Source organism: Protopterus annectens, chromosome 7.part1 (genome assembly GCF_019279795.1).
Source record: "Protopterus annectens isolate FY-2018-M chromosome 7.part1, PAN1.0, whole genome shotgun sequence".
NCBI classification, from domain to species: Eukaryota; Metazoa; Chordata; order Ceratodontiformes; family Protopteridae; genus Protopterus; species Protopterus annectens.
This window is the reverse complement of record NC_056740.1, coordinates 5,804,790-5,815,923: the sequence shown is the minus strand read 5'-3', so window position 1 is coordinate 5,815,923 and position 11,134 is coordinate 5,804,790. Positions and strand designations below refer to the sequence as shown.

The 11,134-nt window shown below is 37.6% G+C and overlaps 1 protein-coding gene across 3 annotated transcripts in view; it reads left to right on the top strand.

Annotated features, from left to right (window-relative positions):
• CELSR3 (cadherin EGF LAG seven-pass G-type receptor 3) overlaps positions 1–11,134 on the top strand; it is a 1,979,827-nt gene that overhangs the window by 1,645,124 nt on the left and 323,569 nt on the right. For all 3 annotated transcript variants that reach the window (XM_044078523.1, XM_044078522.1, XM_044078524.1), the window contains exon 23: positions 9,030–9,197. In XM_044078523.1, the coding sequence (XP_043934458.1) occupies positions 9,030–9,197 (168 nt within the window). The remainder of the gene's footprint in view (positions 1–9,029; positions 9,198–11,134) is intronic.

Here is an 11,134-nt window from a genome sequence, read left to right as displayed (position 1 = left end):
AAAATATTTCCATCCACTGCTTCTGTGTGCCATTTCAAGGTAAAAACATCTCCACTAGGGGATGGCTGTGCTCTGCCCACAAATGCACACATACATGATTTGGCTCCTCCTGCCAACCAGGGGGTTGTGGGGTATTGTGGATTTTAGAAAAGACTTTTTGGATAAACAACTGCATCACTTATCACAAACTTAGTTGTCATACCGTATAATATGCTTATTACACCCCTGATCCCCATATATTCCATTCGGTATTGCTGTACAATTGCAGTGGCCTTCCTTGGTTTTCTTTAAGGTTGGGTGTCATGAGATCAGGTTACCTTATATCAAGTTTCACTTCCAGTCCGCTTTAGTATAGTGCAGAGGACAATGATTTTCTGAGGTAAGTTGTCTGAGTATGTTTAGAGGTATTTTTATTGTTGTAACTCTATATATTTTAACTGTATTTTGTAAAGTTTGTTGATTGTATTGTTTGTGTTTGGCCTATTGCTACTTATCATCTCTTCTTGGCTATTTAAGGTGTCACTCAAGTCTATACCCCCTTATTGACCCTTATTATCACTTTCTAATAGCATACTAGATTTTGCAAACTCCTGCTTCATAATAGAACTCTTCCTTGCCTTGCTGCTCGTATCATCTAAGGGTTTGTGCAGAGGATTGTTTTTTTGCTGTGCTACATATTTTTTGACAGATTGCGATTCCACTGAGTTGGCACAAGCAGTAGCTTTACTGTTTGTTTATTCCTAGAACTTGGTTTGTAGTGCCCTGTTTTATCTGTTTCACTTCAGATGCCTGCTACAACAATGTGGTTCACATCTACAGTAAACTTTTCTCTTTTTGATACTTTTTCTGATGCTGCATAGATTATTACTTCTATTTTCTTCTGTTTTTCTAAATTGCTGTTAATCTTTTATTGTTGGTCTTCTCTCATTCTTATCATCAATTTTTATGATTTTTGGTTTTCTTCTTAAATGTCCTTTATTCTGTAGGTACTTTCAATCAGACCTTTTTCTGTTACAGTTAATATGGTAGCACGTACTTGAATCCTTACTGTAATTGCTATCTGTTTTTGTATGTTATATGCTTGAGTCTCCTATTTATATGTGTTTTGGAGACTCCAGTCAATGGATAATTTCTGCTTGGGCATGTCTTCTTGAAATATTCATACTTTAACTTTATCATACAAGACAGATGCACTTTAAGTGATTTGCATTTTGCTTTTCCTGAGTGATCATCTCCTATAGCTTCAAGATGGATGTTTTCTTCCGCATTTGGCCACATGTGTGGTTTGTTCGATTCAGCAGTTCCAGATCTAGTAGCATTCTCCAAGTTCATTTGTTTTATTGTCACACATTTATCTTCTTCTTACTCCTGACCAACCTGATTATTGCATAGCTGTAGTGTTTACTATTGGCTGATTTAGTCTGCAATGCAATTTTAAGGTGAGTATTTATGGAGACACGTTCTGTCTTCTTCCTATAGGATGACTCCTGTGGTCTGAGGTGTATTTCGTTATTTATTTATTTTTGTTAGAGCTGTTCTTCCCACTTGTTACACATTCTGGAGGTATCATGAGTTGACATCTATGTCAGGGCTTTCATTCTACCGTGTCCTGTGTCCATTCTAGGTAATGTAAGTGTGTGTCCTCTGTTGTGCCTAATGGTAGCTTATAGTTCTTTGACTTTTGCTCGATTTATTACTCATGATTTGCATATGCAACTTACCTGCCATGTTGTTAGTATGATTAGTCTTAGGTGATCCAGGGTGCAATTATTTTTTTTTCTAGTTACACAAAGCATCATCAACTAGTCATAGCAGGTTTAAGAGATCTTTGGACCTCTAGGATTCCCTGTGTCTTCTTTTTAGATGGGGAATATTTCATTTTCAGGTATACAAGACTGGTAATTAAGATACTACAAGCAGTGTCTCAGGAAATGGCAAGATACAAATCTGTCCATTGAGTTTGGTCTTTTGCTTGTCAAGATAGAGATGGTGGCAGTGGTCTGCAAGATCTTGGGGTAAGACAGAAATATTATTTTGTAAGGTTTGTTAATGAAGAGATGCTCAAAATCAAGAGCAGTCACTAGTAACACATGTCTCGTAGGCTCAGTGACAAGTTTTGTTATAAAATGTGGAAAATAACTGAGTGTACAAAGCACAAATAACTGAGAAAAAACAGTCAGGCACACTAGTCACCAGGAAGGTCCAAGTAATCCACAAACTGCCAAGGTAAAAAATTAATTCTTTAATGTTCCAGTACACCAAACAGATGGGTCTATATTATAATCACGAAGGTTTAAAACTTCGAATCACTAAAGATCGAACTTTAGTGATCGAAGTCTTAAACCATCGAAACCAAAAAAAAAAAATACTAAATTAAAAAAAATAAATAGTGTGTAGGCAGGGGGGCAAGCCCGTCTGCACCCCCCACATGGGGGGCTGCACCACCCATACTCCCTCCTACTTAAATATACCAACTCCAAGAACGCACTACATTGAAGTAAACGGAAATCTCCCCCTACGGAGATTTTCCATTTAAACGTTCGATGTAGTGCACTTTCGGTATTCTCGTGTTGACAATATGGTATTCGATATTGTCAGACTTCGAGATTTTAATATAGACCCCCAAACAGATTTAGTGCTTTCATTCCACAAAGGAACTTTATCAGAATAACCCAGTTATTAAAGTTCTTTCCATTTTGACCTATTGTTCCTCATTTCTTGCATTTTACATCATACCTCTCAAGTGTACCTCATTACGAGGAACGTACCTCATTTGTGGTCTTAAAAAGTTCATGTTCCTTGAAGTTCCTCAAAGTTCCACATTGAAAGACTCTGTCACACATTCAGTGTTAGGAATTTTTTTAAGTGAAATCCATTGTAAATAGAAGTGAACCATATTAATTCATTAAAAGATCTTCTTTATAAGTAAAACCAGCTTATTTTAACCATCCTATCACCTTCCTAGTTGAAGTTGTTAGTAAGCCATTAGTATGTGTTCCACATTTTACCCATTTGTTACACATTATAAGGGCTAGTGTTCCACATTTTGGACATGGAAGGTTGAGAGCTATGTTTTACATTTGCAAAACAGAGAGAATTTTAAGACAGAGAATTTATGAACACCTCTATGAGATTTCAAGGAAAAGAGAAACCAATGCATTATTTAAACACACCTTGTTATGTGAGGACTAATCTTTCAAATTGTGGGTGTTAGAGCAGGAAAAATGTTTTGAGAGAGGGGGGCTGGGAAACCAGCCTCAAGTATTGTGAGCTAATGTGTCAATTAAAGTTTGATGCCTGCTCAGCCCCTGGGTTAAATGAACATTATTCTATCTTACCAGCCTTATGTTATGGGTTTGTTATGATGTTTACATTTTCTATGATTACTGATGAATATTTATGTGTGCATTTTTAGACCACCAGCTTCACCACAGTATAATAATAATAATAATAATAATAATAATAATAATAATAATAATAGTAAATATATATATATATATTTTATTGTTGCATACTTTTTATTGTTGCATTTTTTTACTGCTGTATTTTTCACTACTGCTGCATTCCTTATTGCTGAATTCACTGTTGTACCTTTGTTAAGTCAGTCAATAAGGTATTGACCAATGGAGTATTGTAATGTTAAGTGGTTTGACTATTTAATTGCTAATTAATTAGTGCTGGGTTATTCTGATGACGTTCCCTTGTGGAATGAAAGTGCTAAATCTGTTTGGTGTACTAGAAAATTAAAGAATTCATTTTTACCTTGGTAGTTTGTGGATTACTTGGACCTTCCTGGTGACCAGTGTGACAAGATTTGTTATACAAATTCAGTAAGCGACCTAAAGGTCTGACTCAATCTTTATTTCTGCTAGCCATGGCAAACTCACCAGTATACTCTTTGTTTATCTAAGACCTTTACCACTGTCAGCTTCTATCTTCTTCTCAATGCCCTGTACTCAAAATAGTTTGTGACTGCGCACCATCACATGATTTGTAAGTTACCTAACCAACTGAACATTTAGAGCAAAAGTAGAAAAAATAGTTCCTCTGTCATACCTTTAGTGGTTCCCTAATGCTCTGTTTTTGACGCCTCTTTTCACTGGCTTCATAAATCATATACATACTCTTCTAAATACTAATGTATTAGTTACAATAGATCCTCCCACTCTTATAGAGCCATAATATAAGATATCCAGTCATACCTCAGCAGGCTTTCTAGCTGGCTGTGCAAAAAAATAAATAAACCTAAATATGTATTCTTTGAACCAAAACCAAGCTAAAATCACTTCCAATGCAGTCCTTTCTGTTTTCTTATAATAGCTATATGATAGCCTGGCCTGACAGACTAGAGCGATAAAGCCACGATTAATGTCAAGATTACCTTTGTTTGATTAACACTAAGGGCAATGAAAGGAAAAGGTGGGGTGGGATAGGGCAGGATGAGTGGCTGGTTTTGGGGAGTTGGTGGCAGCTCATCTCTATGCACTGGTAATACCTGCAGGAGTGCAAGATGCATCAGTTACAGCACTGAGTTTAACAAGCTCACCTTGCAGCAGTGTGCTGCTTACAAGCATACCTCTCAACTGTCCCTGATTTTTAGGGACGTACCTGATTTTGACTCAAATTTTAACCCTGTCCCTCTTAATCCCTCCTAAAGCTAGTGACTTTTGGAGGAAACGTGGTGAATTACACTTAATGAATAATGACAGAAAATTAAGAGTTATAAACTTCTTTTACTTCAGAAAATGTGTATTAATTCATATGTTGTGATTCTGTCAATGTTTCAAGTTAATAGCGCTAATATTTTAAAAGTGTCCTTGATTGTCCCTGATTTTTTTTTGACTTGTCCCTGATTCTGTTGAAATTTGTCCCCGATTGGTTGAGAGGTCTGCTTACAAGGGGTTAGCATATGTGTGCACCCCCCATGCAAGCAACAGTTGTGGAGCTCGCAAGCTATCGGGGGAAGGAGTGAGGTATGGGAAAGCCTGATTCTTGCTATATGATGGCTCCCAGTCATGGTTCATTTGTATCTCACCCAGAAGGAGCAAATGAAATGTAAGACTGTTGCCACCAGGGAACAGATGGGGCAGCTGAGAAGCAGGTAGGGTAGAGCTAGAAGTTCAGTGGTGGATCAGGGATAAAAAAAATGGCAGAACAGAAGTAATTAGCACCTTTAAACAACTCTGAGCTCCACTTGAGCCTTCTTTCACCATGAGAGTTCTCTCATACCTACTAAAGTCAAAAATGAATAAAACATTAAACTCTTGCCATAGAATATCTAGATTTCTCAGACCTGAAGGCAGAACCTTTATTGGTAAAGGCAACATTCAATCTCATGTGGAGTACATCCTCCCATTCCTCACCTACTCCTCCAGGAAATATCTAGCTGATTTTCAAACTCTGTCTAACAGCATGTGTAGATTTAGTCTTACTTTACCTTCCTTCATACACCATTGTACCTCACTTTTACATTCCAGGTGGCTTCACAGGTTTAAATCTGCAGACCTCTTCATTCTTACCTTATTTTACAAACCCCAAATAAACTTGCAGCACCACATCTGTACTCAAAATTCATATATAGATCAACTGTTTATGAAATCTGCTTCCCTTGAAACATGCTGCCATTCTCCATAGACCTGCCAATAACATTACTACTTAAGAGTATGCATTCTGCATCCTAGGTGTTTATGTCTGGATAGTCTTCCTTCCATTATCAGAAGCTCCTTGTCTAGCAAAGAATTCAGAACCAAACTGCTGGTGCATCTTTCATGGAGAGTTTCATGCTGTTGCTACCAGCACTTTCCTATCATCTAACCTTCCTGCCAATACCTCTGAATTTCTACATAAAAGAAATCTTGGCAAAGCTAAAAATAATGGGTGGGGAGAACAAATGCCCAAAATCTGGAGCAAACTTTATATATTCCTCTTATAAATGTATAATAATAGGAGAGGAAGTCTGAAACTCAAATGTATGTCATTACTTCATGACATTAATCCGCAATGGTTTGCCACAGAAATCTAACTTTTACTAGGAGCAGACCAAAAATATGAGGCAAAAATATGGATATTCTGCAAAAATCTGAACTTTTGAGAGGTCTACCCTTGACCCACCTGACCCTTTGTAGTCTACCAGATATGAAAATGCCCAGTCACATTTATTGCATGAAGCTTGGTCAGCATCTTGTATTAGCCTGCCTCATTAACTGATGTAAAGTATAAATTGATGTATAATTACTATAAACAGTAGTGTTTGGCTTTTGCAACATGGAAAAGTTAATTTGCTCTGTCAGACAAATAAGTTGTTCTATTTCTCATTACACAGAATGTAAAGTGCTGTCACCTAATCCAATTACCCAGCTGAGTGCACTTATGTTAACCATCTTTGTCTTGATGAAATGAGCAAAATTCTGTTCTTACAACCATAAATTGTCTCTTATGTGCTTAATGAATGTTTTATGTATCTTCTGGAATGTGACTAAAATACATCCTTATGGATGATCCCACTACCCCAGTTGCAAAACTTCAATAAAATAAATAAATAAATAAGATAGCTATTGAAATTGGTATCTCTCTATAATTCTCACTTCTTTATATATCTTTGGTAACTATGTCCAGTGCTATGACAGCTGGCCTTCCCTGTAGACAATGATATTATTGCTGGACCCAGGCTAAATTCAGGTGTTAAGCCAAGTATTTCTGCATTTCAGACAGCCAGGATTCTTTATATAACTGGTGTCACGAGCAAGCCCAACATACTCTAAAACAGTGCAGACCTCAGAACAAACTGAATTTCAAAGCAGGGGTTTGAAACTTGCTCCTTAGATAATGGTAGCAGTTGATTAGTTCATATGTTTAGCAACCATTAAGCCCTTCACCATTTCCTAAGTGCCATCTATTTTTCATTTATCAACTTATTCCTGTAAATTCACATTATTTATTTATTTATTTACATTTGTTGACCGGGAGTGTCCAACTGGACGTAGGTCCGTTTTCAGCGGAGGCCCAGGGAGAAAGGCTCCACAGTTAAAATAAACAGGCAGTAGTTACATTGGATTAACATAGCGATTAACAATTTAACATAGCAATTAATTACAAACATATTTACAGATGAAGAACATAGTACATCAGTAGACAAGTAGAATCTTTATCTGCAAAGTACATAACAGACATTAACAAATTTTACAATAAGAAGTTCCTGCTGTATAATAAGTACTAGACTTATGAGCATCTGAGCTTGCTATAATCAAGGTAGTTAGTGGGGTGGAAAGAAAGGTAGTGGTTGAATGGGGTGGGTGATATTAGAGTGGGAGTTGCAAGGGCATAGCCAGCATGTTTTTAGGTGCGCTTTTAGTAAAGTTTCGAAGTGGGTGCATGATGGTATGGAGGTAATTGTGGGTGGGAGGGAGTTCCATAGTTTGGCTATGGCGCAAGAGAATAGTGCTTCACCAACAGAGTTATTGGCTTTAGTGATCTGCAAGTGATTTTTGTTGCTGGATTTTAGTGGTCTGGTGGCGTGATAGGGTTGGAGTAGATTCTGGAGGGATGGGACATTTAGTGGATGGTTTACTAGTTTGTGGGCGAGTGATAGTTGATACCATTGAAGGAGGTGATGGCTTTATTCTATGCAGCAGCTCCACAGATGCCACTGGCAACACACGTTGATATTTTATTATACTTGTTTTCTGTTTTCTGAGATGCAAAATCCTTGAAAACTATTTCTTCTAACACTATAAGTAAATGAATGTATTAAATAAAGATCAAGTGCACTTATCTTTGAATGATGTTTCTTCCTTTGGTGTTATAGCTCCATGAGCATTGCATTTGCAGTTATGATGTTTTTAAATATGGTCATCGCTGCATTTTAATAGAAAAATAAATTTAATTCACCCATCATGATTATCTGTTTCCTACATGCATGAGAGTTTGCTTCTAGGTTGTGTCTCATCTTTATCATCTTATCACCTTGCCAAGTGTCTTGATCACAGGAATGAGCTGGGGTTGTCATTTCCTTAGTGTTACTGTGTGTGGCCTCTCTCTCTCCATAAAGTGCAGCAGATTAAAACAATGTTTTTTTTTAAACCCATGAACATTAGTGGAATAACACTTACAGTGAAATTTGTGTCTTTAAAGTCAGACCAGTCCACTTGTTGCATTCTGTATATAGGGGCCTTCTACAGTGCCTTAAAATTCCTAAGCATTCAAGGACAACAGCTGCCACTTACGTTTGGATGAAGCTACAGGCAGCAATGTTTTACTTTAAAATTAATTATGATCACAGTCTGAATGCCTGCAGAGATGGAATGATGGCATTAAGCAGTATTGAGTGGTAGGTGTTTGGGCTGCAACCCATTTATACTTGGAGAACTATGACTCAAAGTGTACCTGTACCAGAAACCACTCATTCATGTCAGCTTACTGCTTGAGATTTGCTCCAAGGCTCATGAAGGTCAGCAATGGTTTGGTGGGTATTTAAAAGTTATTTTTAATAATTTCAAATAATCAGACAGCCGTTTGTACAGTATACCATATCACAGAGAAGGTGCAAACTCTCCAGCAGGGCTGAAGTGGAAGATTTGCACAGGTTTCCTAGTTAAGCTATTTGCACGTGATCTTTCTATAATACACTGATCGAGGTTGCCTGCCAGAATGATCCTGACCTAGTTACGCTGAAAGATACTTGACTCCATGTATGACATGCTTGCTGGTAACATCATTCCTAAAAAGTATAATTGGTGGAAGCAATGACAGCAGAGCAGGTACTCCTTGAAGAGGAAATATTAAGTGCCCTGAAACTAATACAATAGAACATTTGGTCAGATGTACACCAGTTTCTGTCTGACTGGGTGACTTTCATTTCTATAATGCACCATGTAAAAAGTAAATATCTCCATATCTCCATTCTTCATTGTTAACCAAGAGCTTTACCTATGGTTTATACACAAACTCTTTGAAAAGCAGTGAATATTTTGAACTTTTTGAGTAATCTCATGCTACGACTTTGTAATTTTCATTTTTCTGTTTGCATCTAGATTACCAAAGAACCCAGTGATGAACTCGCCCATAGTAACTGTGTCAGTCTTCAACAATCATTCCTTCTTTCGTGGAATCCTAGACATGCCACTGATGCTCGAGTTCCGTCTGTTGGAGACAGCCAATCGTAGCAAGCCTGTCTGTGTTCAGTGGAATCATACTAGCTTGTAAGTAAGAGATGCTGATATAGCAAACACAGCTCATTATTGTAAACTTTAAATTTATACCAACAAAATTATTTTCACAGATTTAGTAAAAATGATGTTATATCATTTCTCTGATGCTTATTGGTTTTCTTTTTAAGTTTCTGCAATATAACCATGTTATGTTACCCTACCCAGTTTACATAGACACTCTAGATTTGGCCTGATTTTTTATTTCAGTACCTGATCATTGTTGGTAGAATCCTGTCACAACCTAAATTATAGGTTGCTTTTGCTTACATTTTATTGCTTCTTAACTTCATTTTATAATTTTTTGTAGATGGCACTTGTTTGATATGATGTACCATGCTCCTTAATTCTTTAGGGAATATCTGAAAAGAATCATTAATATCTGCTTGTCCTTCCTGGTTACTTTTAAGGTAACTCAGTCAGTTGATGAATAAATGGACATGAGTACACATATGCGCATGCAATCAACATTTGGCATAAAATGTATTTCCAGAAGATCAGATATGCAAACTTCCTCTTCTTGGAAACACAGATTGTTTTGTGTTAAGATTCACCTTTTATCTTGTAAGGGCATGAATGGCTTTACCCTTTACACCATTGCAACCTTGCTGATAACACATATACACATGAGAGTACCATTTCGTAAAACATTTATGCTGTCATAAGATGGTAATAGGTTGTCCCTACCATTCGTTGTATTGTGTAATGTTGCTGAATGAAAGATTCTGTCTGTCTCGTCATTTAACAATTTATCCAGCAGCACACCCCAGTTACTACCCTTAACGTTATCAGTTTCATTAAGAAAAATGTGATGTCTGGAATTGTCTTGCTTATGACCAGAAAACTACAAAAGGTTTAATGAAAGTAAGCAGATAAGTTCTGCCTGTTTGCCTTCACACAAAAGCTGATATCCAGTGATCCTCTTTGCCATTATCTTGTTTCAGGCATTTCTCATTTGCCTTTCATGTACTGATGAGTGTTTGCTAATTTTCCAGTGCCACCTTTTGCTAGTGGTTTATATCACTGGTTAACTGAGACTCAGATGCTAAGACCATGTACGAGTCCTTTCTTTCAGCCATTCTGAATTAGAGGTGGTCTGCATGCATGTGTTGTATTGTGAGAGTTCCTGAATTAGGGCTTGTATAGGTTCATAGGTTCATAGGTAGGTACTAGGCTATCTGCCCTAGGGCATTTATAAGCCTAGACAGAGTGTATTTGGCTTCTGCCTCCCTATTAGATTAGCCTACTGTGCCTCTATAAAGTAGGTCACAGAAGGTACCCTTTTAAGATTAGTTTACTGTGCCTCTGTCTAGCAGGGACACAGAAGAGATCCCAGGGGTGAATTTGCGATTTCCCTTCCACGCGTCCAGATTTCGCTTGAAGAGGGTCAGCGAGGGGCTATGTCTAACATGAATTGGGATTCTATTCCAGAGTGAGGGGAGCCTCTGGGAAATGAATCTGTCCCTCCAGCATGTCCTATTTATTTTTGTGCTGAGGTTTAGGTCCCTGGAGCGTGTAGCTCTAAGTGACTTGGATTTTTTGAGGTAGAGCATGTCCATTAATTCTGGGTTTGACATGGATTTGTACATCAGGCATAGATCGCCTGAGTAGGTGGTAAGCAACTGAGTAGAGCTGGAGTTTCTTTAGTAGAGCTGCATAGGACATCTGTTTGTAGCCCATGATCCTCTTGGTGAGGTACTTTTGGGGTCTCTCCAGTTGCTGTAGGTGTTGAGTAAGGTACATCCCAAAAGGGGCATTGTATTCAATTATGGGTCTGATGAGTAACGAGTAGAGGGGCACAATGACCTCTCTTGATCTAGATGTGAACCCTTTCGTGATAAGTTGGGCTATATAGAAGGTCTTTCTAACCACTTTGGCAACGTGATTATCAAAAGAGAGATTACTATCTACGTTGGTCTCCAAATCTCTAA